The sequence below is a fragment of the Meriones unguiculatus genome, chromosome 20 (genome assembly GCF_030254825.1).
Source record: "Meriones unguiculatus strain TT.TT164.6M chromosome 20, Bangor_MerUng_6.1, whole genome shotgun sequence".
In the NCBI taxonomy this organism is placed as follows: Eukaryota; Metazoa; Chordata; class Mammalia; order Rodentia; family Muridae; genus Meriones; species Meriones unguiculatus.
In genome coordinates, this window is record NC_083367.1 from 12,076,527 (window position 1) to 12,100,435 (window position 23,909).

The window sequence follows — 23,909 nt, forward strand, 5'->3', positions numbered from 1 at the left end:
TCCAGCCCCCTATCTAATTTTCTAATAGTCCTCATTTCTTGTAGTTAAATTTATTTTGTCCCTTTCTAATTAAAATGGACAGCTGGACAGCATTTCTTCTATCTTGTTTACTTTAATTTTAATTTTACTTTAGTGTGTGTGAGGAGTGTCACATAGCATTCATGTGGAAGTCAGGGAACAACTTTGCTTTCGGAGATCAAACTTGGGGATTTGCCCTGCGTTCCCCACTTTAGTTGCCCAAACGGGTAAATGAACTGAGTACTCAGGGTGCCTGCTTGTTTGCTTAATAGTTCCCGTACTGTGCTGAGATTCACTATCAGGTAGCCTAGATTGCCTCTTCCCTCTGCCTTCTTGGCGCTGAGTTTATCAGCATGTGACACTACACTAGTTTATATGTTGTTGGAAAGTGAGGCTTCTTGTGTACCTGTATCACTCTCCCAGCAGAACCATATTAAACCTATCTTCTACTTTTATTTTATGTTTTTGTTGTGTGGCCCAGGCTGGCCTTCAGTTTGTCACTCTCTTGCCTCAGTCTCCCCATGGCTGAAATTAGAGGTGTATGTTAGCATAGTGCAACTTGGTGCATGTGCATCTGTGTGTGTGTCTCTGTCAGTATGTCTTTTTCATGCATGCCTGGTATCTGTGGAAGCCAAAAGAAGGCATTGGATTCCTTGGATTTGCAGTTACAGTTGATTGTGACCCACGATGTAGGTGCCGGGATCTCTGCAAGAACAGCAAATGCGCTTAATTGCTGAGCCACCTTCCCCCAATAAAACAGAAGGAAAAAAAGTCATTGCTGTATAAACCCACTGTAAACTTCCACCCCGCTCTAGTTTTTACCTCTTTCATATTTAACACCTTAGAGGGGGCTAATGTAGCTTGTCCTGAACTTGACATAAGTAGGACATGAGCAGTATGTTGCCTTTTTAATCCAGCTGCTTCAATCTGCATGTTTTCATGATTAATCCTTGTACCTCTTATTTGTTGTTTTAGACAATAATATTTCAGTTCTTTACATATACGACATTGCATTTTTTCATTAAGCTGTTAAGGGGGCTTTATGTTTTCATCTTTTGGCAATTGTGAAATATGCTTCTGTGAATATTTCTACACAAGTACTTCATTGGTAGATGAAGTGTATTTGTGTTGAAAATCGAAAAGTATTTGTATTGTTTTCTTCCATCGTGATGGGAAAGTCACTGTGGCAGGAGTTTGAGCTGTATGACTCACCCACAGCCGGGAAGCAGGGAAGTTTAATATGATGATACTCTGTAGTTTAATTAGTGGATTACATTTTTAAAGATTTTTAAGTGTGCGTGTGTGTGTGTGTGTGTGTGTTGTGTGTGTGTGTGTGTGTGTGTCTTCTGTGCGGGTTCCTGGATGTGAATGCAGATGCCCACAGAGGTCAGAAGATGGCATTGGATCCTCTAGTGCTAGAATTATAGGCACTTGTGAGCTGTGTTGGGAACTGACTCTGGGTCTTCTGTAGAGCAGCACTGTTAGAGCAGTCTTAATCACTGAGACATCTCTCTTAAAAATCATTTGACATTTCCCTTGCTTGTTTTAATAGGCTCTGGACTGTTTCACTGCCATGCTTTCTGAGCAGACGAAAAAACTGAAAATGGCAGAAATTATTGGAAGCAAACTGAACATTTCTAAGAAAAAGGTATGTGCAGCTACTTTATCCTGCATGTTGAAAGAAGGCTGGGCTGCTTTCCTGAATGCTGTCTGTTCCTTGCCATGCAGCGTTGATTCTTTGGACATTAATGGTCCATTGCTACCTGTCAGTTATAGGAAATTCCCAGTGTAATTATCTTGTGTCACATTCTTAAAGTGAGTTTCTTCTTGTCATCTTGTATCATATATTCCTGTTTTTTCTAGTGTTTGATGACCATTTTGTTTTCAGGGTAAGAACAGTCAGTAACATTGTAGTCTGTACTTCAATATATAGATTTTTTTTCTTACTGTTTTAGTAGTATGTATTATTTTTAGGCAGTGCCTGACTATGTAGCTCTTTCAGGCTTGGAGCACATGCTTTACCTGCCTCTGCCTCCAGAGTACTGAGATTAAAGATGTGTGCCACCATCCCGTTTATTGTTTTTCATTAAAGATGAAAAGAATAGTTCCAATGAATGGTACTAAGCAGGTTCATTAGGTTTAACACTGAGATTAATGATATCTTACCTTTTACTTTTTTATCTCAGATAAGTGTTTTTGAGGGGCTAAGATTGTAACCCAGTGGTACTGTGTGCTCAGCATTCATGAGGTTCCGGATTTGGTGTACAGAGGGGAGATATATGTATATTTTTCAAAGGGAAAATCCTTTGAGCAGTAGTGTTGGTGTTTTTGAAGCTTGCAGAAATGTCTGGGTTAAATTAGGTATTCTTACTTGAATTATCATGTTAGTAATTGTTAGTAAAGATGTTTATTAAGCTTTTGCAGTACTAGAGATGGTTTGGGCTCATACGATGCAGTACCCTTCTGCAAAGGATTTACCTGTGTGTCATCATAGTGGGCAAGGGACATGAGACCACCGTGATTGGCTTAGATGGAGCAATGTTTCCTCTACCGATTGGGGAGGCGGGGTACCCTTTAAGCATTTTGGTCATTTATTCTTGGCCTAAACCTGAGCTTTAATCTGGGTTCTTTGAATACTAAGGTAGAAGATGAATGGTTATTCTATAGACTTCCAGGAACCTCTGCTGCACCTTTTGTTTCTCTCAGACAGACCATGGAGTCTTAACTCTATGTTAGAAATTAAAGCTGACAAAAGCATAAAGAACAATTTACTTCTTATATTAGGAGTGGATTTTTTTCCCTTTCCCTCTGAGCTCTTAGTGAAAGTCAGTGTGTTCACTTTAACTAGGCAAAGGCTTATTTGAATGAGTGAAGAGTACTGGTACAGTTTATTTCCTGTTGCTATGATACAATACCCTGACAAAGCAACTTAGGAGAGAAAGGGTTTATTTTGGTCACAGTTCTTCCAGGTGAGAGTCCATCGTGGCAGGGAAATCACAGAGATGGGAGCTGGTCAGACTCCCATCTGCAGTCAAGAAGCAGAGAACAAGGAATGCTTTACTGTTGTTTCTCAGCTTACCTTTGTTTATACAGTCCAGGGCACCTACCCCGAGAATAGTGCTGCGCAGAGTCAGGTGTTAACCTCAGTTGACATTATCAGGATGGCCCTTCACAGGCCTGGCCAGAGACTTTGTCTTCTGGGTAATGCTGAATTCTGTCAGGTTGTCAGTTAACACTAGCTGTCTTTGGTACCACTCCTTGGATGTGTGTTCTGTGTTTAAGCATTTAAAAAGCTTAAAAAGTAAAAGAAAATAAGAACAAAGAAACCCTTGATGTAATGCTAACTTGGGTGTCTTAGAAGTAGACACTGCTTTCATGGTGAAGGGTTCCCAAAGACACTTTGGCTAAAGAAATGTTTAAAAGCAGGCAGGTTTTTAACTTAGTTGACATCTTTGTCTTCCACAGGCTGAATTTTTCTGTAAACTTTATAAACCAGAAATTGTCATTAATGAGCTGGATGTCCAAGTAGGTCGAGTACGGCTTTTGCGGAAACAAAGTGAAGCTGTTCGCATACAAAAGTGAGTAAAGTTCACCAGCCTGCAGACCGTGTCTGAACACCGTGTGCTTGGCCTCACACCCTTCCAGTTTGGTGCATGTTGAAGAATAGGAATTTCCCAAATAGGTCTTGGGAACTAGATGCTGATAGCTGTTAGCAGCTTGGAACTGATGGAGGTCCTCAGTTTGACTGAGGACAGTTTATTTAATGAAATAAGCTCGCGTGGGTATTAGGCTGTACTAGCGTGTGAATTTCTTGATGATCAGGACCATAGAAAATTCTAAATAATGTGTTTTGGGAAATGTGTTTTTAATATCATGCTATTTGAGTTGCAATCAGTCACACCAGCCATTGAAGTGAAGGCCCACCATAGTGTACTAAGAGCTTAATTTAATTAAATCTTCCGTGTTCTATGTCAAGATAAGTCATATGTATATCTTTTACTTAGACTCAGTTTTGGGGGAAGACTGCTTTAGCCCATCATAATTATGTATTATTTAAATATTTTCAAGATACATCTATTATGTTGTGTATCTGTATGAAGTGTATGTGGTTGGATATGCCATGGCATGCTGTATGAAGGTCACAAGACAACTTTGGGTAGTAGTCAGTCCTTCTGCCACCTTTTCGTGCTTTCTGGGAGTCAAACTCTGGTTGTCAAGCTTTTGTCATGGGTAAATGCCTTTACCTGCTGAGCCCCATGTAAGTGAGGAATGAGTCTAATGGAGATTTGGGATTTGTTCAAGAATAGGCTGTGCAGGTTATGTCTTACATTTTGGTCTCCAGAACCTAGTATCTTAACCACAGGTGTTATGTTGATATAGGTGACACTTAACAGCCGAATGGATGTTAAATGTTCGTAGTGCACAGTAAAGTTGTAGTTTGTTCTAAGATATTTTATAATATGAAGACAATTACTCTAGGTTATTTTTTCATTTTTCTTTGAAATGCTTTTTTTATATCCAACACTAAGAAAAGCTTGAGGTCTAGATGTTTGTTTTTCTCTTTTTTTGCTATTATTTCACTGCTGGACTTACACAAGATAGGTAAGTACTATACCACTGAGCTTCATTCCTAGTTAGTAAGTTTGAAGTAGGCAATGACTAGATTGCCCGGGCTGCCCTAAAACTTTCCATTGTGCCCAAGTCACCATGCCTGGCTCAGCTAGCTTCTAAGTCCTTTTTTCCTGTCCTAGGGAGAAGTATACATTTGCTGCTACCCGCCCATCTTCTGTTCTCCTTGAGCAGCTCGCAGTGTGTGTAAGCCAAGGGGAACCTGTACTGTTAGTGGGAGAGACGGGCACCGGTAAAACCTCTGCTGTCCAGCACTTGGCTCGTGCCACAGGTACTTGAGGGGCTGGGCGTGGGAAGTGGGGACACGGACCTGTCTGGTAGCCTAGGACCAGCCTCCAACTTGCTGTCTTCTTGCCTTAGTGCCCTGTGTGCTTGGATTAAATGCATGCATCACTATGCCTAGTTTGGTGTTTTTGTCTTGTTGCTGTTTTCTTCTGTGTACTAAATCTCAGGATATTAAAGTTTGAATTGGCCTCATTCCACGTACAGTTTGGTTTCCCTGTAAATAACCACCATTAACTTATTTTAATAGTTTTTACACATACATGCATAGAAGGATGCATGCATATATATATGTGTGTGTATATATATATTTTTTTTTAAATGAATAAAATTAATCTATATATGCCATACATACTGCTTTTCCTTTGTGGTGTAGCTCAGGTTTACCTCCTGCTTATGAACCTGGTGACCCTCTGCCTTCTTGGATAACATTACAGTGGATGGCAAGACTTGCTTATGTTTGTGCTTAATTAAGTCTGTTAGACAACTCACTCTATAGACCAGAGTGGCCTCAAACACACAGAGATCTGCCTGCGTTTGCCTCTGGAGTGCTAGGATTCACGGCATGTGCTGGAGGATTTTTTTTGGTTTTGGTTACTATTTTTAGATGTTAAAGAATTCTAAGATACTGAAATTTATTGAGAACGGCAAAGAAAAGGGCATGTGTGAAAACTTGCCCTGCCTTTTTAAGACATGCATTGTGATTTTTCAGGGAGCTTTTTTTGGTTTTGTTTCTGGCTGTTTGTTTTGTGTAGTGAGAATTTAAAATTTTTCATTTCTTTAAAAAACACCACAGAACTATTATAAGAATCTGTTTCATTGTATTTCATGGGAGGTGGCGCTGCTTTGGAGAAGCTGACTGTGATTTGCCATGTGTTCTGCCTGGGGTGTAGTTTTGCCAGCTGCAGGTAGTTTCTGTGCCTGTTTGTAATTCTGGGGACTTTTCAGAAGGTAAATAAAGTCTAGGGCCCCAGAGGCAGGGTAGGCTTTTGTTGTTGGTTGCCTGCTTGCTGTTGGTTGGTGTTTGTTAAGTTGTACACGAAGAAGAAACAAGAAGGAGTTAGATATCCTATGGCAAAGATAAAACTTGCCCCAATGAGCTCATTGCCCGTAATCAGCAGGATAATGTTGCCTCTTTCCTCTCTGTCCTTTTTTCTCTCCTACCTAGTGTTAGGGGGTGAAAGGAAAGAAGAAAAAAGGGGTGGAAAAGGGTGGAAGAAAAACCCCACAAAGTAGCAAATTCAGGCTTCAGTTTTGTTTCTTTTTGTTATTTATTTTGTTTCTTGCAGACTCAGCTTTTGGGGGGAGTTTCTGTTAGGGTCATCTAGAGAGCTTTAGGGTGAGGCCCAAGACCATTAAGCCAGGGTGTGCAAAAGGTTTTCCACAGAGTGTTGTTACAGTTTATCTCTTTTGGCGTGAGATACTGGGTGGTAAGGGAAGCACATCGTGGGGGCCAAATCCCATGTGTTGGCTTGCAGCCAAGACACAGGCCGTGTGAGGCCCTGGTCCAGCAGGCTGGAGGGCAGGGCCAGTGAGACTAGACCCAACAGGAGATGAATGACAAATCTCAGATGATTCTTTATTTAAGGGAATATAAACCCTGGACGGAGGGAGGGATTTCAAGGGTGACTGTGTTTGATTTGCTGGAGTCAGGGGATGAGGGATACTTAATGATCCTATCACAAGAAGGAAAAATACAGTACTTAATTATTCTATTAGAAATGGGAGGGCCACTCAAGTACAATTGAAGGTCACATGCAGGACTAAGATCTTTAGCAGGGTGGGTCATTTCTAGGAATTGCTAGATGCTTGCTCGAGCAGTTTCCTTATCAGGGAAGGGTCTGGCCTGTGATCTGTCCTAAGGGCCATGTGATGCTCTTCACAAGACCTGGGATCACCCAGATCAGGGAAGACTTTTAAAACGCCATGAGAAAAGGAAGTCTATCAGCATAGATCCTGTGCAAATAAATTGGCTTTCCAGAGATGACGGACTTCAGCATTATCCAGTAGAGCCCCACAGTTCCTGTTTTTTTGAAACAAGTTCTACTCTGTCTTTCTGGCTGGTCTGGAACTCACTTCGCAGAGCAGGCTAGCCTGGAACTCGTGGAGGTGTGCCTGGGATTAATAATATTATCATCACATCCTGGCTCCTTTAAGTGCTTGAAATCATCCTTGTTTGTTTGTTTCTTAAAGGTCACCATTTGAGAGTTGTCAATATGAATCAACAAAGTGAAACTGCAGACTTGCTTGGAGGGTAAGTGGGTTCAGATAATTAAAATCCTACATTGTGTTTACTGCTAGAGATGGAAAATACTGTTTTCTTACCAAGTCAAAGCTGTCCTGCCTGGAGGTTATGCAGAGAGCTGTGGCCCTTCTCCTATCACTAGTTTGTTTTTGAGACAGGGTCTCACTGTGTAGTCTGACTAGCCTTGGAGCTAACTATATAGACCAAAATGGACTCACCTGCCTGCCTCTGCCTTTCCACAGGACAGGAACTAAAGACAAGCCCCTATTCCTGGTGTGCAGCACAGCACTGGGCTAATTTTTTGGTGTGTGAACTTGAGGGTACATGTATGTGGAAGGCAGAGGGCAAGTTGCAGTACACAGTATTAGCTTAATCTATTGGTGTGTACTTAAAGGTGCATATTGCCATAGCATGAAGGCAGGTTGTATGAATTCATTTTATCTCTCACTGTCTAAATGCTGAAATTGTCGGATTTGGCAGCAAGTACTTTTACCTACTGATCCAGCTCATTAGCCCCTCTGTTAAATTTAAATGATACTTGAGGTCCTTGTGCTCAAAGAGATGTTTATTTAATAAGCGCTTATTTTTTATTGGTATTTTGTTTTTTGAGACAGGCTCTGTCTATAGTCTTGCCTAGCCTGTAACTCTCTATGTAGAATGTTATGCTCAGTTCATGAGACCCCCAAAGACTATCAGGAATTGACTCTGCTGCAAATACATGAGGGTTTATTGGATACGTACTCTAGCCCAGGTTGCAAAACTTCCTGTGAAGCAGGAAAGGAATGCAAGGAAGGGTCTGTTTAGGGGAACAAGGTTTTTAAAGGGGGTGGGGGAATGCAAGCAGGGAGTTACGTGCCTTGGCATTACACGATTGGGTAAGGGATTGACTTTTGAAATGATTGGTTTACTTTAGGTGCCAAGACCATAAACAGTTCTGGTCTGGGCCGGTTTCTTAGCAACTGTATCTCTAGTGGGCAGGAAAAGAATGCAGTAAAGCTAGGTCTTTCCCCAGGTGGCTGGACATGTCTCCATTTGGCTGCTTAGTTCTCATAGACACCTGCTTAGTTCACATCCGTGTTTAAGTCTCTTTCAAATGTTCCCTCTTCAGCATTTGTCACTGCTGTGTATGTTGTGAATACTCCTATTGCTTACTGCTTTACTGTAGTTACTATATAATCTATAGTACCTACTGTCTGGTTATAGAAATGTTTTCTGTGTTATCTCTGATTAGGTTATAAGCTACATAAAACGAGGACCATGTAAGTGTTGCTTAACAAATGAAAGATTGCTCCATACATTTTTACATTTAAAATGTAATCAGTGTGTTAGTGAAAAAAAGTTTGAGAGTTCCCTTATTTTTATTCACTATTCTCTGCAAAATGCTTCTCTGATCAAAGTTGAGAGCAGCACTGCACCTGAGCCACCAGGGCTTGTCTCTATTGTCCAGAAAAACTTTTTGAAACATGGCTTGTCGCCAAGTGCCATGTGTGTTTATTTAGATGTAAGTGATAGTAAAATAGATGACATATCTTTTGTCCAATTAGAAATTTCAAACTTCTATTAGCACTTTTAATCTGAAATGTTTAATCTTTATCATAAATTGGCTGAACATTGAAATGTAAAAAATTAATCAAAGCTGAAAACTTAAGATTCTCAGTGTTTTTGATTTTGATTGGTTTTCATTATGTTTCTTAGTTTCTGCTGCATGATTTTATAAATCACATTTACCTTTTTCTTTTTTCAGGTTCAAGCCAGTAGATCATAAGCTTATTTGGCTGCCTTTACGAGAGACATTCGAGGAACTGTTTGTCCAGACATTTTCTAAAAAACAAAACTTTACCTTTTTGGGACACATTCAGACCTGCTACAGGCAGAGGCGATGGCATGATCTCCTCAGACTAATGCAACACGTACAAAGGTCAGCTGTTAACAAGGAAGGAAAGGAGAGCCAGCCAGGTAAGGACGTGCAAGAATTAAGTAACAGAAAAGTGTAATTGTGTAGGTCTTCTGGTAGGGGTGATTAGTTCTGGAGCGTTCCCACTGCCATGCTTGTAGACATGGTTCTGATAAGGTGTTGGGGCACAAGCACTGCCTCATAATCAGGATGACGTATTTTCTGAGAAAGAACTGGCTTCCACAAGCTTTTGGTAGCTTACTTGTTTTCGTTTTGCTTCCTCATCTATGTAATGCTAATACTATCAGCTATGTGAAATGATCCTCAGGGGAAATGCATTACCAGCTGCTTGTACATGTGTGTTAATGGTGACTGTCCCGTGGTTAGCATCATATAGGTATTTGAACGTAGTCCTTTATTCTTTTTTTCTGATGCAGAAGCGTGTAAACGCACTGCATATGGGCACGGGACAATGTTCAGACACACCAGTAAAACGTGGAACACAGGAATGTTAACGCATCTTAACAAAATATATGACAGACAACTTTAAAGGAAAGATTTATTTTGGCTTGCGATTTAAAATTAATGTCAGTCCATCATGATGAGGAGGTGTGGCAGCCAGCAGGAGCCGTCCCATCTGTGGTAGTGGGAGAATACTTCAGAGAAACCTCCAAGCAGAGGGCAGCTGGGAATTTGTTCTCTCTTTACCTCTGTGGGCTTCAGGGATCAAACCAAGGTTGTTAGGCTTGGTGAGAAGGCCCTTTCTTCCCCAAGGCCTCTTGCCACCTCTAGAAAGCAGATGTAACTAAGGGCTGGAGTGAGAGATATGCAAATGACTGGTCTGAGAGACCTGTTTCTTGCCGGCTAGTCCTCCCTTTCTAAAGAGATGCTCAGAGGTAAAGAGTCTTGGCTTTTGGTGAGGACTTGACCGTGGCTCTCAGCACCCATGACTGCTGCCTCACAGCCATCTGAAACTCCAGTTCCAGGGGATTCTGACACTTCTGGTCCCTGGGGCCACCAACGCTTACAGATGCACACACACACACACACACACACTTAAAAAAAAAACAACTTTTCTTTTTCCTTTTTTTTTTTAAGTACCTCTAGACAGGGAACATACATTAAAAACATGTTCCCTTGGGGGACGTTTCGGATTCAAACCATAAGACTTCAAAATGTAAGGTCTTGTCTTTATTCCTTCCTAGGGCTACTTCTAAAGGAGAAATGGGAAGCATTTGGCCTTAGGATCAACCACGCCCAACAACAAATGAAAATGACTGAAAATGCCCTTTTGTTTGCTTTTGTGGAGGTATTTTATTGTTTAAGTTAATGGGGTGTTCACAGAGAAGAAAGTCTGTTGAGGGTTATCATTTTGTATTGTCTTTGTGTTGTGCCTGCTGTTTAAGACAGAAAATACATACTAAAAAATAAGATAAGGAAAAGATTGTGAGCAATGCTCTTCCCAGTGCTTAATGAGCATCGGAATGCTTACTTAAGGGTAGTACACTCTGCTACTTCACGATTGTCTGATGGTGCCAAGCACAGGCTTTAGTTTAGTTGTCTGTGTGAGCGTCTGCTTTTGGATAGGATTTGGGTGGGATTCAGTGAGTGTGGAGTTTGACCAGGCCATGGTCATCTCCTATTTGCTGTGGGCAAGTACCATCTATATTAAATTGGTGTTGAGCCAAATAAAGATTCCTTTTGATATTTTTAGAAATACACTGTTAATAGGCTGTGAATTACAAACACACTTGATTTAAAATATATATACTCTTGATTTGAAAATTTTTGGGGTCTTGGTATGTTTTTTGTTTGTTTGTTTGTCTGTTTTTGTCAGGGTCTAGCTATGTAGTCCTGGCTGGCCTGAAACTCAGAGAGATCTGGGGTCAAAGGTGTGTGCCACGACCCCAACACACACACACACACACACACACACACACGATTTGTAATAGCTAACTGGGTGTTTTCCAGCATCTGAGTTTGTTATATGCTTACTTGCATACCCATCTTGTTTATATTCTCTTACCTTGTAGGCTTACAGATACCTCCTTTACCATTTGGACATTTACAGAGTTTACTTGGCCCCACACTGCCAACTGCCTACAGTCATTTGTCATTCAAAGTATAGGTTTATTAGTGGGAAAATATGGCCATGCCTCTGCTTACCTGTGTGACTTCTTTTGCTAACTGTGCCTTTATTGTTATCTTCCAGGGTACCTTGGCTCAGGCTATAAAGAAAGGAGAATGGATATTACTAGATGAGATTAACCTGGCTGCTCCTGAAACCCTGGAGTGTCTGAGTGGTTTACTTGAAGGATCTTCTGGCTCCCTGGTTTTGCTTGATCGAGGAGACACAGGTAGCACTTAATCCCAGTGGGGTTTGACTCGGCACTAAGTGTTGGTCAGTTAAAGGTGAGATTGTTTTGAGAAAACATATTCCAAAATGGAATTTATTATTTAGAAAATAAGTTCCTGGGGAAGTATAGTGAAATAATATTAGGTGCTTTGGGGAATGCAAATAAGAGTACAGTCATTTTTTAAGTATTTAAGTGGTAGATATATAAACACTGTTCAAATAAATACAAGCATAGGTCTTCGATAATAAATAATTAAAAGGGAACAAACACACCAAAAAGACTTGAATGGCAACATGATGTTAAGCTGTGAGAGAGTGAGTGAGTGTATCTCCCTGCCTGTTTGTCTATGCCACTCCTGTGTGTGTGTGTGTGTGTGTGTGTGTGTGTGTATGTGTGGTGTGCACGCACATGCTTGTGCTTGCACTATCTGTCTGAAAAGTAATCTCACTGAAGACTCAGAAAAGACATGGGTGGTAGAGCAGGTAGCATCAGTTCTGCTGGACCTTGGGCTCTCTGAGTTTAAAATTGTCTTTCCCTTGGGTTCTTTGGCAGGTTGCTCAATTGCTAAAAGTTGTTGAATTTTTCTTTTAACAGAACCACTGCTTCGGCACCCTGATTTTCGTTTATTTGGGTGCATGAACCCAGCTACTGATGTGGGCAAAAGAAATCTGCCACCAGGAATAAGAAACCGGTAAGAATTTTGTTTTCTTTTCTTTATTGGTAATATTAACAAAACCAGACTTCAAACACTGGTTGACATTTACTGGTATCTAATAGAGGAGTATTGGTTTCCTTACTTGTTAATCCCCTTTTCTTTAGATTGTGGGCATGTAAGAAAGTCTAGAGCAGTAGGGAATCATTGTTTATTATTGTTTATTAGTTACGCTGCTTCTGCTGGTTGAGGCTATGCTCTGTACCTAGTTCTTTGGTTATTAGTATGATACTTAATAGGTCTTGTTGAACACATTCATCTTTCAGCTATTAAGGGAAGTTTCGTTTATAGAACATAATATGTTAAGTGCTTATTTTGGCATATGATATATGTAACATTAAAGAATAAAATTTAGTGTTAGTAATATTTATGTTGTTTCATGTTTGAAAACAGCCACTAAAGTCAATTACAGGCCAACAAGATGGCTTTGAGAGTCAGAGTACTTGGAGCCAAGTGAGTTCAGTCCCTTGAAACTACACGTTAGGAAAAACCTAGTTCCTGCAAGCTTCCCTTTGAAAGTTTTAGCAGCAGTGTGACATTCCTGTTCGTATATCATGCTCATACCACAAATGCATGTAATTTCCCAGAAAGCCTATTCAGTCTACTGTTTTCATTATTAAAATAATAGACATAGATCATTTTTAGAAATTATATTAAAGTATATATTTTCTTCTACATAATTTCAGTTTTTATCATGGCGGCGTGTGTTGTTTTTTGAGACAAGATCTTATGTGTAACCTTGACTGTCCTGGATCTTTTTTTGTGGGGAGGGTTTATGTTTGTTTTTTTTTTTCTTATTTTAATTTATTTATTATAGTTTATTCACTTTGTATCCCAGCTGTAGTCCCCCTAGTAATGTCCTGGATCTTTTTATGTAGATCAGCCTGACCTTGAACTTAGCAAGATACAACTGTTTGTGTCTTTAATGCAGAAAAAGTTTTTTTTTTAGGTGAGGTTGAGTACCCTGGTGTTTATCCCTGGTAAATACCCCTGGTATTTACTCCCTCCTAAACCTCCAAACCCTCAGTTTCCTAACATTTAGATTTCCTACATTTTACTTGCTTTTTGTGAAATCTTAGGTCTGGTTCATGCTCCAAGTCCTCTAAGCTCTCCCTCCCGCTCTGTTCTCCTCGTGCTCTCTTCTCCTTGAGCTCCTCCTCCTTCTCGCCCCTTCCTGTTCTCTAGCTCCTCCCCTCTTTCCTGTCCTCTGGCTCCTCCCATTGCACAACATTGTATCTAGTTGCTTTATTTGTGTCCTGTTTACACAAGAGTTGAGACAGGATGCTTATAGTGAGTATCACAATGCAATATCCAGATTGAAACCAGAGAGTTGGGGGTGGGGAAATCAGCATTTGAATTAACAAGGGTAAGGCATATACATTTTAAAAGAATATTATACCAACAAATATGTTTCTTTTTTCTTTCTTTTTAAAGATTTATTCACTTATTATTTACAAAGTGTTCTGCCTGCTTGTATGCCTGCACGCCAGAAGGCACAAGGACTCATTATAGATGTTTATGAGCCACCATGTGGTTGCTGAGAATTGAACTCAGGACCTTTGGAAGAATAGCCAGTGTTCTTAACCTCTGAGACTCCTAAAATGTATTCTTATAGACAACAGATAGATAGGCTTTCTTTCTAGCTCCATTCAGTCGGATTATATCTTTTGATTGGAGAATTGAGATCATTGAAGTTACTATTGAAATACATGTGCTGTGTGTAAGTTGTGGTCATTGTGTTACTGATTTTTGGTGGTGTTTGTGTTTTCTGTGCTATTTAGTGTTTTACTACTTACTGCAGGTTCATATTTCCATAGTCGCTCAGCTACACTCATTCCTGTCCTCAGCCTAAACTACTGCTTCCTGTATTTTCTTTCTGTAGTTTTTCTGTTCATAAGTTTTTAAGGCTGTTTATATCATATTAAATTTTTCTTTGTCCTTCAGTTATGGCAGGTAGTTTTCCCGAGCATACTTCTAAGTTGGCTGTCATTGTCCTTTATGATTTGAGTGCATTGCTCCAGGCTGTGCTGCCTGTGAAAGCTTCCATTAAGAAGTCAGCTGTTATTTTGATGGGTTTTCCCTTTTATAAATCACTCGACTTGCCTTTTTCTCTTTCAGCTTTCCATACTATTTCTTTGTTACATACGCTTAATGTTTTAAGTATGATATGCTATGGGGATTTTCTTTTCCTATCTTGTCCTTTTGGTGTTCTTGTATTTGTATCTTTCTTAGGCATTATGTTCTCTTCTATTATGTTGTTGAAAATTTGGTCTATGCCATTAATTGGGATTATTTCTTATCTGTGCTAATAATTTCAAGGTTTGTTTTTTTCATGGTGTTCCACTTTTCCTGCATTTCTTTCTTGTGTTCTTAAAATGTTTCATTTTCCTTGCTTATTTGGTGGATCCTCCTCTTCATCTTTGAGTCTTGATCATCTCCTTGATTGTCCTTGTCAGACTCCTCTTTGGGTTTTCTAGTAGTACTGTTGGATTTTCCAATTCCTCTTCAGTGTTTATATCTCATGGTTGAATTTTCTCAAATTCTGCAATGTCCTCATTTCCATCAGCCTTGTGTTTCTGTTTTTGTGGGCATCATTCAGAACTTGTTTTTTCTTTATATTCTTTAGCCTTAACTTCATTGAGCAGTTTGTTCTTTCAACTCCTTGAAATCTTTGATCGAGTTTATGATGTTCTTTTAAATTCTGTGTTCTGGGGTTCATCTCTACAGGATGGGTAGGTTTGGAGATTTCTCATGTTGTTGGTATTTTGGGGATGAGATTTAGGCATGTGCACTTCTTTTGTTAGTTCTGTGTCTGATATGACAGACAAGAGAATGTATGGATGTGTTGGCCCGAGAGCTTGCAGATGGCTTGGGAAGAACAAAGTCAGGTAGACAGAGGGGATTAGGCTGCTGTGAAAGGTGTGCTTCCTGGTCTAATCCTATAGTGTGGGGTGCGTCTGGCTGCGTAGGTAGGTTGAATATGACATGGGAGGGGCCTAGAGGTTGACTACGAAGGAGACTCCATGCTCAACCCTAGAGCAGTGGTTCTCATCCTTCTGAATGCTGTGACACTTAAATGCAGATCCTCATTTAGTGGTGACCCCCAACAATAAAATTGTTTTCGTTACTATTTCATACCTTTAATTTTGTTACTGTTATGAATCATAAATGTAAATATCTGTTTTTTGATGGTCTTAGGCGACCCCTGTGAAATGTTTGTTTGACTCCAAAAGGGGCTGTGACCACAGGTGGAGGACTACTGTCCTAGAGAATGCAGTGGGACACATTCATTTCTTATAAAATGATTAATAATTTTCTTTGATTAATAATTCTCTTACAGGTTCACAGAACTTTATGTAGAAGAATTAGAAAGTAAAGAAGACTTACAAATTCTTATTGTGGATTATCTGAAAGGACTGAGTGTGAGCAAGAGCACTGTACAAGGAATTGTAAAGTAGGTTATCTTTTGCTCGTCTTTACATGATTTCTTCTGAGCATCAAAAGTCCATTCCATACACACACACACACACACACACACACACACACACACACACACACTTTCATGATTTACTTCAGTGTGGAGAAAACTAGTCGAAGAATTTGCTTGAAAACTGAAACCTTCTGTGAATTCTCCCAAGTTTTCCTAAAGAAATTACTTACACCTTTTAGAATCACTACAAATGAAACGCACAGGTGCTGTTCTCTTGATTACTTCTGTATAGTCATAGCTTAGAATTTGAATTCCTAAATAGTAAATTGTCTTTTATCTTCCTCTGGTCTCTTTCCTACCTAGGATTTGCATATTAGCTAGATGGAAGCCAGGAGTTAGTTTGTTACTGTAAATTGAATTAGGTTTAGGATTTAAAGGCTTTCTATTTATAAGTTATAGAACTGTGGTATGGGTTGATACTTTGAGTCTCTTTTTCATGTATTGCAGTCCATATAGAAAGACCATAGTGTTTTGTGCAGGAAGCCTTGGGTGCAGTGTTGGTTTAGGAAACTAGAACCCATATGTCACTCTGAGCAGATGACTTTCCTCTTGAAGAGAGTATAATATGGGAAGGGTTGTAATAGTGTATTAGCTATTTGCCTATTATTTTATAGCTTGTTCTCCAGCCCACCCCACCCTACCCCTGAAGCTTTTGTGTTGCAGAGTATCAGATCTGGGACCTTATATGTGCTAAACAGGTGCTCTGTATCCCTGGCTGCCTTCAGCCTCTTCGGTGCTAACATTAAAGGCATGTGCTACTACCACGCCTAACTATTCCACTTGCTTTTTTTAAATATAACTATTTTTCAAATTATTTATCGGTACTGGGAATACACAACATATAAAAGAATCTGAGCCAGTCTTAGTGACACATGCTTGTAATTCTCGTAGTGGAAAAGCTGAAGTATGGGGATTGCTGTGAGTTCAAAGTCAGCCTGAGGTACTGAGACCCTCTCAATAGAGAGAGAGAGAGAAAGAGAGAGGAAACTCCTGATACTTGTAGATCTGTTTTTCTACCGTTGCAAATAATAACTGGGGAGCTGTATTGAGCAAGGCAGAAATACATTAGAGTGAAACAGAAGTTTAATATAACCCCGGCCCAAATGAATCTCTTATATTACACGTGTCAGTCGTGGAGTAACTGTCCTGCACATCCACTGGGCAGAGGCTTGGGTTTTATCTGAGTTTTGTTTGGTTTCATTTGAGCATGTAGTTGATCACCAATTACAAAACTATGCAGTATGGAGTTCACATTTCAGTCTTCTGTCTATGGAGAATGATAGTGTTTACAGAGTATGCCAGTGGTCATTGTTCCCCTCTGTTTTGTAACAGTTTGCCATTACTGAAGATTGAGCTGTGTTCTTTCAGACTTCATGAGTGCTGTGTGTAGGTCTTCATTTGCCCCTCAGGTAGTGCCTACTCTGGAACACTACACATGAATCAGCCTTTTCTTGTTACTCTGCCTACAAGACACAAGTTCCTCAGTTATCTCTAAAAGTTCAAAAGTTCCTTTTGAACTTCTTATTATGTAAAAAATAGATTTGTACAGACTTATATGTTTTGATGCATGCTTTAGGATGTTGTATGTAAGCTTGACCATTTCTGTTTTTTGGAAATCTCTGGGCCGTGGTGGTGCACATCTTTAATGCCACCACCCAGGAGGTATTAGAGGCAGGTGGATGTCTGAGTTCGAAGTCAGGCTGGTCTAAAGAGTGAGTTCCAGGACAGCTAGGGCCACACAGAGAAACACTGTCTCAAAAAAACAAGAAACGAAGTGAAAATAGCCTTTGGTAAATAGAGATGAGGAAATGGCAGAAAAATTACTACTATTTAATAAAATGGCCTGGAATTTATCCTCTCTGTAGCTTCTATACTGCTTTGCGGAAAGAGTCTGGAACAAAGCTGGTGGATGGAACTGGCCACAGACCTCACTACAGCCTCCGGACCCTGTGCAGAGCTTTACGGTTTGCAGCTTCCAACCCATGTGGCAACATTCAGCGCTCACTCTATGAGGTGTTTCTGCTGTCTATCTGACTTAGGAGCTGGGTGGATGGACTCATCGCGAATGGGTGGACATAGGAATACAAATGCCTCATTTGCTAGTGCTAGCTGGTCTGTTTTGTCTCAACACTTCAGACAAGTGCTGCTCTACCCTTTTTTTTTCTACCACCTTATCACATGTAAAAGTTGTTCTGGGCCAGGTGGTGGCGGCGGCACAGTGCACGTCTTTAATCCCAGCAGAAGCAGGCAGATCTCTTGAGTTTGAGGCCAGTCTGATCTACAGAAGGAGTTCTAGGACCACAGGGTATGCAGAGAAACCCTGTTTTGAAAAATCAAAAAATGTTGTTCTGGGATGTAAAACCCCAGGAAGCTAAATTTTATTTGTAAGTTAAGCCTAGGAATATAAGGCCAGTTTGTGTTTATCTATATTTATGTTTTCTCTCCAGGGCTTTTGTCTGGGTTTCCTGACACAGCTTGACCGGACATCACACCCCATAGTTCAGAAGCTCATTTGCCAGCACATTATTTCTGGCAATGTCAAAAGTCTGCTGAAACAGGTATGTTCTTTGACATTCTATTTGTTTAATATAAAAGGCTGAATTGTCACAATTTTAACTGTTTGAGAAAAACTATTTTCCTTTCTCTCTCTCTTTTTTATTCCATGTGTAAGAATATGTGACTGCTATGTGGACACCAGAATAGGGCATTGGATTTCTTAGAACTAGCATTTGTGATGGTTCTCCGAACCGCCTTGTAGGTGCTAAGAATTGAATATGGGTCCCGGAAGAGAAGCCAGTGCTCTCAATCCCCTAGCCATCTCTCCAGCCCTGTGTTGGAAAAAAAAATTTAAAGACTATAGGTGTGTATCGTCACCACACCAGAGTCAGTGGGTCCTCAGAGACTGAAGCCTAAAAATGAGGCAGACTAAAGTTTCACTCATTAGCCAACCTTGAGAGCATCGGCAGTTTATACGGTGAGAGTTAGTAGGAGTCACCTGAGTAAAGAGTGCAGTCATGAGAACAAGCTACAGGTGTAAAAACATGTTTTTCTGTGGAGGCAAATGAGCTAGTGACAATACCCACTTGTGAGGAGTGATCTGAAGTAAGCTCACTCCTATCTGCTACAACTGGGAGGAGCATGAAGCCACTCCAAGAACAGCTCCACGGTTTGAAGAAACTGAGCTCACAAGACTTACTATCTTGGGGTTTTCTCACAAGCATTCAGTTCTTTTCACATTCTGTTCTTAGACTGTGTTGTTACAGTGTTCGACTTAGATGGTGAAATTTTCATTTAATTTTACTCAAGATTTAAATTCTATAGATAGCCCTTTCCAAATAAAGTGTAAATTACTCATTTTAAATTCTTTTGTGATTTTGCTGATTTGTTGATGTAAATTCTGATATGTATGTGGTCTAAGTGAGGCCTGTGCACAAGGATATTATTATGTTGCTTTCCTGGTTAGGGGCAGGGAACTGCTGAGATCAAACTTAGGATCTCATTTATGATAGGCAAGTACTTTATCCCTGAGCTCTATTTCCATCCCCAGCTTTCCTTGAAAAACAAAGCTAATTAACAAATTATGCATGTGAGTGCAGGTACACAGAAGCCGTGGTGTGCACGTAGAGTTCAGAGGGTAACTCTCAGCATACGGCCCTCCTCCTGAGCCTCCAGGCTGGCTCTATGACTGCTTCTCTGTTGAGTGTTCAGGCTAGTTGGCCTGTGAGCTTCTGGTTGATTGTCCTGCCTGCTCCTCTGAGCTCTGTAGGGATTCCAGCGTCACCACATGGAGCTCTCTTCATAGGTTCTGTGGGTTGGACTCAAGTTGTCAGGCTCGTGTGTCATGTCTTCTTTAGCCTGCCCGTATGTTATATTTTTTGGTAAATTGCCAATCAATCACCGGGATTTGTCTTAGTTACTGTTCTATTGCTGTGAAAAGTCACTATGACTAAAGCATTTACTTGGTGTGTTGCTTATAGTTTTAGAGAGTTAGTCCATAATGATCATTGAGGGAGGCAGATACACATGATGCTGCACATGGGTGCAGGCATACATGGAGACAGAGCATTGTATCCATAATAAAAAAACATAATCAGATTGGGTATTTTACTAGGTGAGAGAGCTGAATCAGATAATATGTGAAAATTTTTGATTTCTCTATTATTTTTTCTAAACTTTCTTACTCTCATCTGATTTGAAAACCAATACAAAAAAAGTTTGTTCTCATTCTTGGAATTAATTTTGTGTTTGTATTTAGCTCATAAGTTTTCTGTTGGAAGCACTCAGAGCAAAGTAGTATTCTTGATAAGGACTTAATTTTTTACTTTATTCACCTCTGAATGCCAAATTTGACATAGGACTGTGGTCATTTCCTAAAATGACCTTTTTGTCTTTTTTTTTTTAAGATTTGTTTATTTATTATTTATAAAGTGTTTTCTTGTATGTGCATCAGCATGCCAGAAGAGGGTACCAGATCTCACTATAGATGGTTATGAGCTACCATGTGGTTGCTGGGAATTGAACTCAGGACCTTTGGAAGAACAGCCAAGTGCTATTAATCTCTGAGCCATCTCCAGCCCATCTTCTGTCTTTTTAGCCTATTCCAGAACCCAAAGGAGGCCGCCTTATCCAGGTTGAGGGCTACTGGATTTCAGTTGGAGACAAGGAGCCTACAATAGATGAGACATACGTTCTGACATCTTCTGTGAAGCTGAACCTGAGGGATATAGTCCGAGTAGTCTCTGCAGGGTACGTGTGAGTTTTTACTCCTGCTCTTGTCAAGTTTTTGTAAGAGGTACAGTGGTTACTTAGCCTGATTTTCTAGACTCTGACAGAGCTTCTCTGGTACTCACTGGCTACCTGAACCACTGCTTTCTAAAAACTATTTTCCAATGATGCATTTCCTCTGTGTGACTGGTGGGGAAGATGTAAAGACAGAGTACATGACCATCTTTTAAGTTGTTTGTGGTTTGGAGAGGTTGTTAAGTGGTTGAGAGAACTTGCTGCTCTTTCAGAGGACACACATACACTCACAGACAAAAAAACATCCAAAAATAAAATTGAAAGTAAGCTTGCTTTGTTATTTTGTTGATTTCTACTTTTGAGATGGGTCTCTAGACCCATCTCAATGCTTGGCGTGGTTTGCAAGCCTCTCACCCCATCTTGTCTTCAACACCAGCTTTGGCAAGTGATTCTCAACTGATTTACTCAGAATTCAGGTTGCCTCAAGTAACTTTGGAGATTATCAATGTAGTTGACAAAAAAAAACAAAAAAAAAAAGCAAAAAAAAAAAAAAAAAACCAAACATGTTCAGCCAGCCATGGCGGAGTACTGCTTTAATTCCAGCAGATGAGGGAGAGACAGACAGATGTCTATGAGTTCAAGGCCATCCTGGTCTACATAGCAAGTGTCAGGCCAGTCAGAGCTATGTAGTGAAACCCCTTTGCAAACAACAACATCATAGAACTGTCTCAATGCTAAAGTATTCTTTTTAGCTCCCATCTTCTTGTCTCTTTGTAATTGCTTTGTTGGCTGATATTTTGCAGAACCTATCCTGTGCTGATTCAGGGAGAAACATCAGTTGGTAAAACAAGTCTAATACGGTGGCTGGCTGCAGCTACTGGCAACCACTGTGTGCGTATCAACAATCATGAACACACGGATATTCAGGAATACATTGGTTGTTACACGTCTGACACTTCGGGGAAGCTTGTCTTTAAGGAAGGTAGTGTTACTGCATTACTTGAATGTAGACCACACTTTTAGCCCCTCTCCCCCTTTTATATTTCAAAGATAGGGTTTCTCTGTGTAGCCTTGGCTGTCCTGGGCTTGCTTATAGACCAGGCTGGCCTTGAACTCACAGATATCCTCCTCTGCCTTCCAGAGTTCTGGGATTAAAAGGTGTGCACCACAGCACCCAGCTTAGACTCATTTCTTTTATTATCCATTCTAATTGAGGTACCTGAGCTATATCATAATAGCAGATAGTTAAGGCCAATTCCTAGGGCACTGGAATTCTTGTGTTGGGCCAATTTTGAGCAAGACAAAATGTAAAGATTCAGAGAATAGGGTAAAGAGGGAGGATTGGAACTAATAACGAGAATTTGGTGATTTAATAAAATCAAATGTTGGAGAAAATTGAGCATGTTGAACAATAGATACTTGTCAACCCTTGCTCTTGGTGGTTAGGAAAAGACCATGTCTTCTTGGATTGGTAGTATCACAGATTGTGTGAGGGTCGTAACTGGCTACAGAGAGTAATTTTCTTGGCGTTGTGACAATTGAGTAGAACTGTTGGTTGTACATGCACATTTTAGGGCCTCAGTCACTGATTATACTTTTGCTAATCCTTGTCATTTCCTTCTAGGTATTCTTATTGATGCTATGAGAAAGGGCTACTGGATTGTCTTAGATGAATTGAATTTGGCACCTACCGATGTGTTAGAGGCACTCAACAGACTGTTGGATGATAACCGTGAATTGTTCATAACAGAAACACAGGAAGTTGTTAGGGCACACCCTCGATTCATGCTTTTTGCCACCCAAAATCCCCCAGGGCTCTATGGAGGCAGAAAGGTATGTAACATTTGCCTCTAAAATCTGTTCATTACCATGTGAAATGGTGAAGTCCTTGTTAGGAATGAGAAATTTTGGTCTCATGAAGGGTTTGAATTTTTGTGGTGAATAACAGCTGCTATTTGTAAATCAAATTAAAAATAAGATTTTAATTAAAATATTATTTTTTATCACTTCCTTTTTCTCCTTCCAACTCCTTCCATGTCTCTCCTTTCACTCTTTTCATGTTCCCCTCTAGTTCCTCTCAGATTGATAGCCTCTGTTTCTTTGCTTATTATTGTTACATATATAGATATATTATGGATAGATTGGTCTGCAGACAGGTGCACAATACATAAATACAGTCTGCTGAGTCTACTTTTGTGTATATGATTTTAGGGCTCACCATTTTGCATTGGTTATCCCATTGTGGGCTCGTTGTTAGAATCGGCTTCTCATACACACATGCATATTTCGTTTTATTTTTATACATTGCCTAGGTGCTGTCTAGAGCCTTCAGGAATCGATTTGTGGAATTACACTTCGATGAGCTGCCGAGTTCTGAGTTGGAAGCCATCTTGCACAAGCGATGTAGTTTACCACCTTCTTACTGCAGTAAACTGGTTAAAGTCATGTTGGAACTTCAGGTATTTAGATTTATATGGACTGTTTTAGTCAGCATTGGCATCGTGATTTGATGGTTTTTCTCAAGTACAAGTATGTCTGTCCTTTTGGTGTTAGAGAGTAGGGCTTTTGTTTGGTTGGTGGCTTTGTTTTGTTGGAGGGAGGTCTTGTTTCTAAAGTGTGTGTTAACACCCTTGTTGTGTGTCTTCCAGAGGCTGGGCCAGTTGACCCTAGAGCTCATGTGCTATGCAAGCTCTGTTACTGAGCTCCAGCTCCCGCTCTCACTTTTGTTCTTTTGTAGCCAGCACTTTCATCATTGTAAATTTTTATATTTACTCTATAAGACAGTAGTTCGTATTAGTATCTCTTGGCAAAGACAAATTACTTACTTTTTCAAGACGGATGTGTTATGTTGATTAGAGTAGCCTAGAATTTGTGACTTTCTTGGAATTTTGTTTTTTTAATATAATTTTTTATTTATTACAGTTTTTTCACTTTGTATCCCAGCTGTAGCCCCACCCTTGTTCCCTCCCAACCCCTCCCTCCCTCATCTCCTCCCATGCCTGTCTCCAAGTCCACTGATAGGGGAGGTCCTCCTCCCCTTTCTATCTGATTCATCAGGGCTGCCTGCATTGTCTTCCTCTGTTACCTTGTAAGGCTGCACTTCCTTCAGGTGGAGATGATCAAAGAGCCAGCCGTTGAGTTTTGTGGGTTTTTTTTTTTTTTTTTTTTTTTTTTATGGTTTTAAAAATTTTGTTTGTGTCTAATCAGTGCTGTCTGCATGAGTGTAGGCAACTTTTCTGTGGCAGCATTTACTGAAGAGAAATGACTCCTTCCTCAGTAGCCATCAGTTGCTGATAGAGGATCGCCTTCCTTTGGGTGGGGCTTCCTGAGCCCCTCCTTCATCCATGTTTAGATTTTGACTTGTTTGATCTTGTGCAGGTCTTATGCAGGTAACCCCTGGCTGCTCCAGATTCATGAGTGCAACCATGCCAGATGACAGCATCTCACAATGCTCTTCCCTGTCTTCCAGCTCACAGATTTTTTATCCCTCTTCTTCCATGTTTCCTAAGCCTTCCTCAAGTTGATGTAAATACCCTATTTTG

General features: G+C 40.2%; 1 protein-coding gene across 1 annotated transcript in view; it reads left to right on the plus strand.

Annotated features, from left to right (window-relative positions):
- The window catches only part of Mdn1 (midasin AAA ATPase 1), a 128,545-nt gene that overhangs the window by 21,985 nt on the left and 82,651 nt on the right, over nucleotides 1-23,909 (plus strand). Inside the window, exons 12-26 of the mRNA XM_060373408.1 lie at nucleotides 1,571-1,666; nucleotides 3,484-3,596; nucleotides 4,770-4,918; nucleotides 7,123-7,183; nucleotides 8,919-9,130; nucleotides 10,274-10,377; nucleotides 11,281-11,425; nucleotides 12,020-12,116; nucleotides 15,478-15,591; nucleotides 17,493-17,640; nucleotides 18,075-18,185; nucleotides 20,222-20,373; nucleotides 21,171-21,349; nucleotides 21,992-22,200; nucleotides 22,680-22,826. Coding sequence (XP_060229391.1) covers nucleotides 1,571-1,666; nucleotides 3,484-3,596; nucleotides 4,770-4,918; nucleotides 7,123-7,183; nucleotides 8,919-9,130; nucleotides 10,274-10,377; nucleotides 11,281-11,425; nucleotides 12,020-12,116; nucleotides 15,478-15,591; nucleotides 17,493-17,640; nucleotides 18,075-18,185; nucleotides 20,222-20,373; nucleotides 21,171-21,349; nucleotides 21,992-22,200; nucleotides 22,680-22,826 — 2,037 coding nt within the window. The remainder of the gene's footprint in view (nucleotides 1-1,570; nucleotides 1,667-3,483; nucleotides 3,597-4,769; nucleotides 4,919-7,122; nucleotides 7,184-8,918; nucleotides 9,131-10,273; nucleotides 10,378-11,280; nucleotides 11,426-12,019; nucleotides 12,117-15,477; nucleotides 15,592-17,492; nucleotides 17,641-18,074; nucleotides 18,186-20,221; nucleotides 20,374-21,170; nucleotides 21,350-21,991; nucleotides 22,201-22,679; nucleotides 22,827-23,909) is intronic.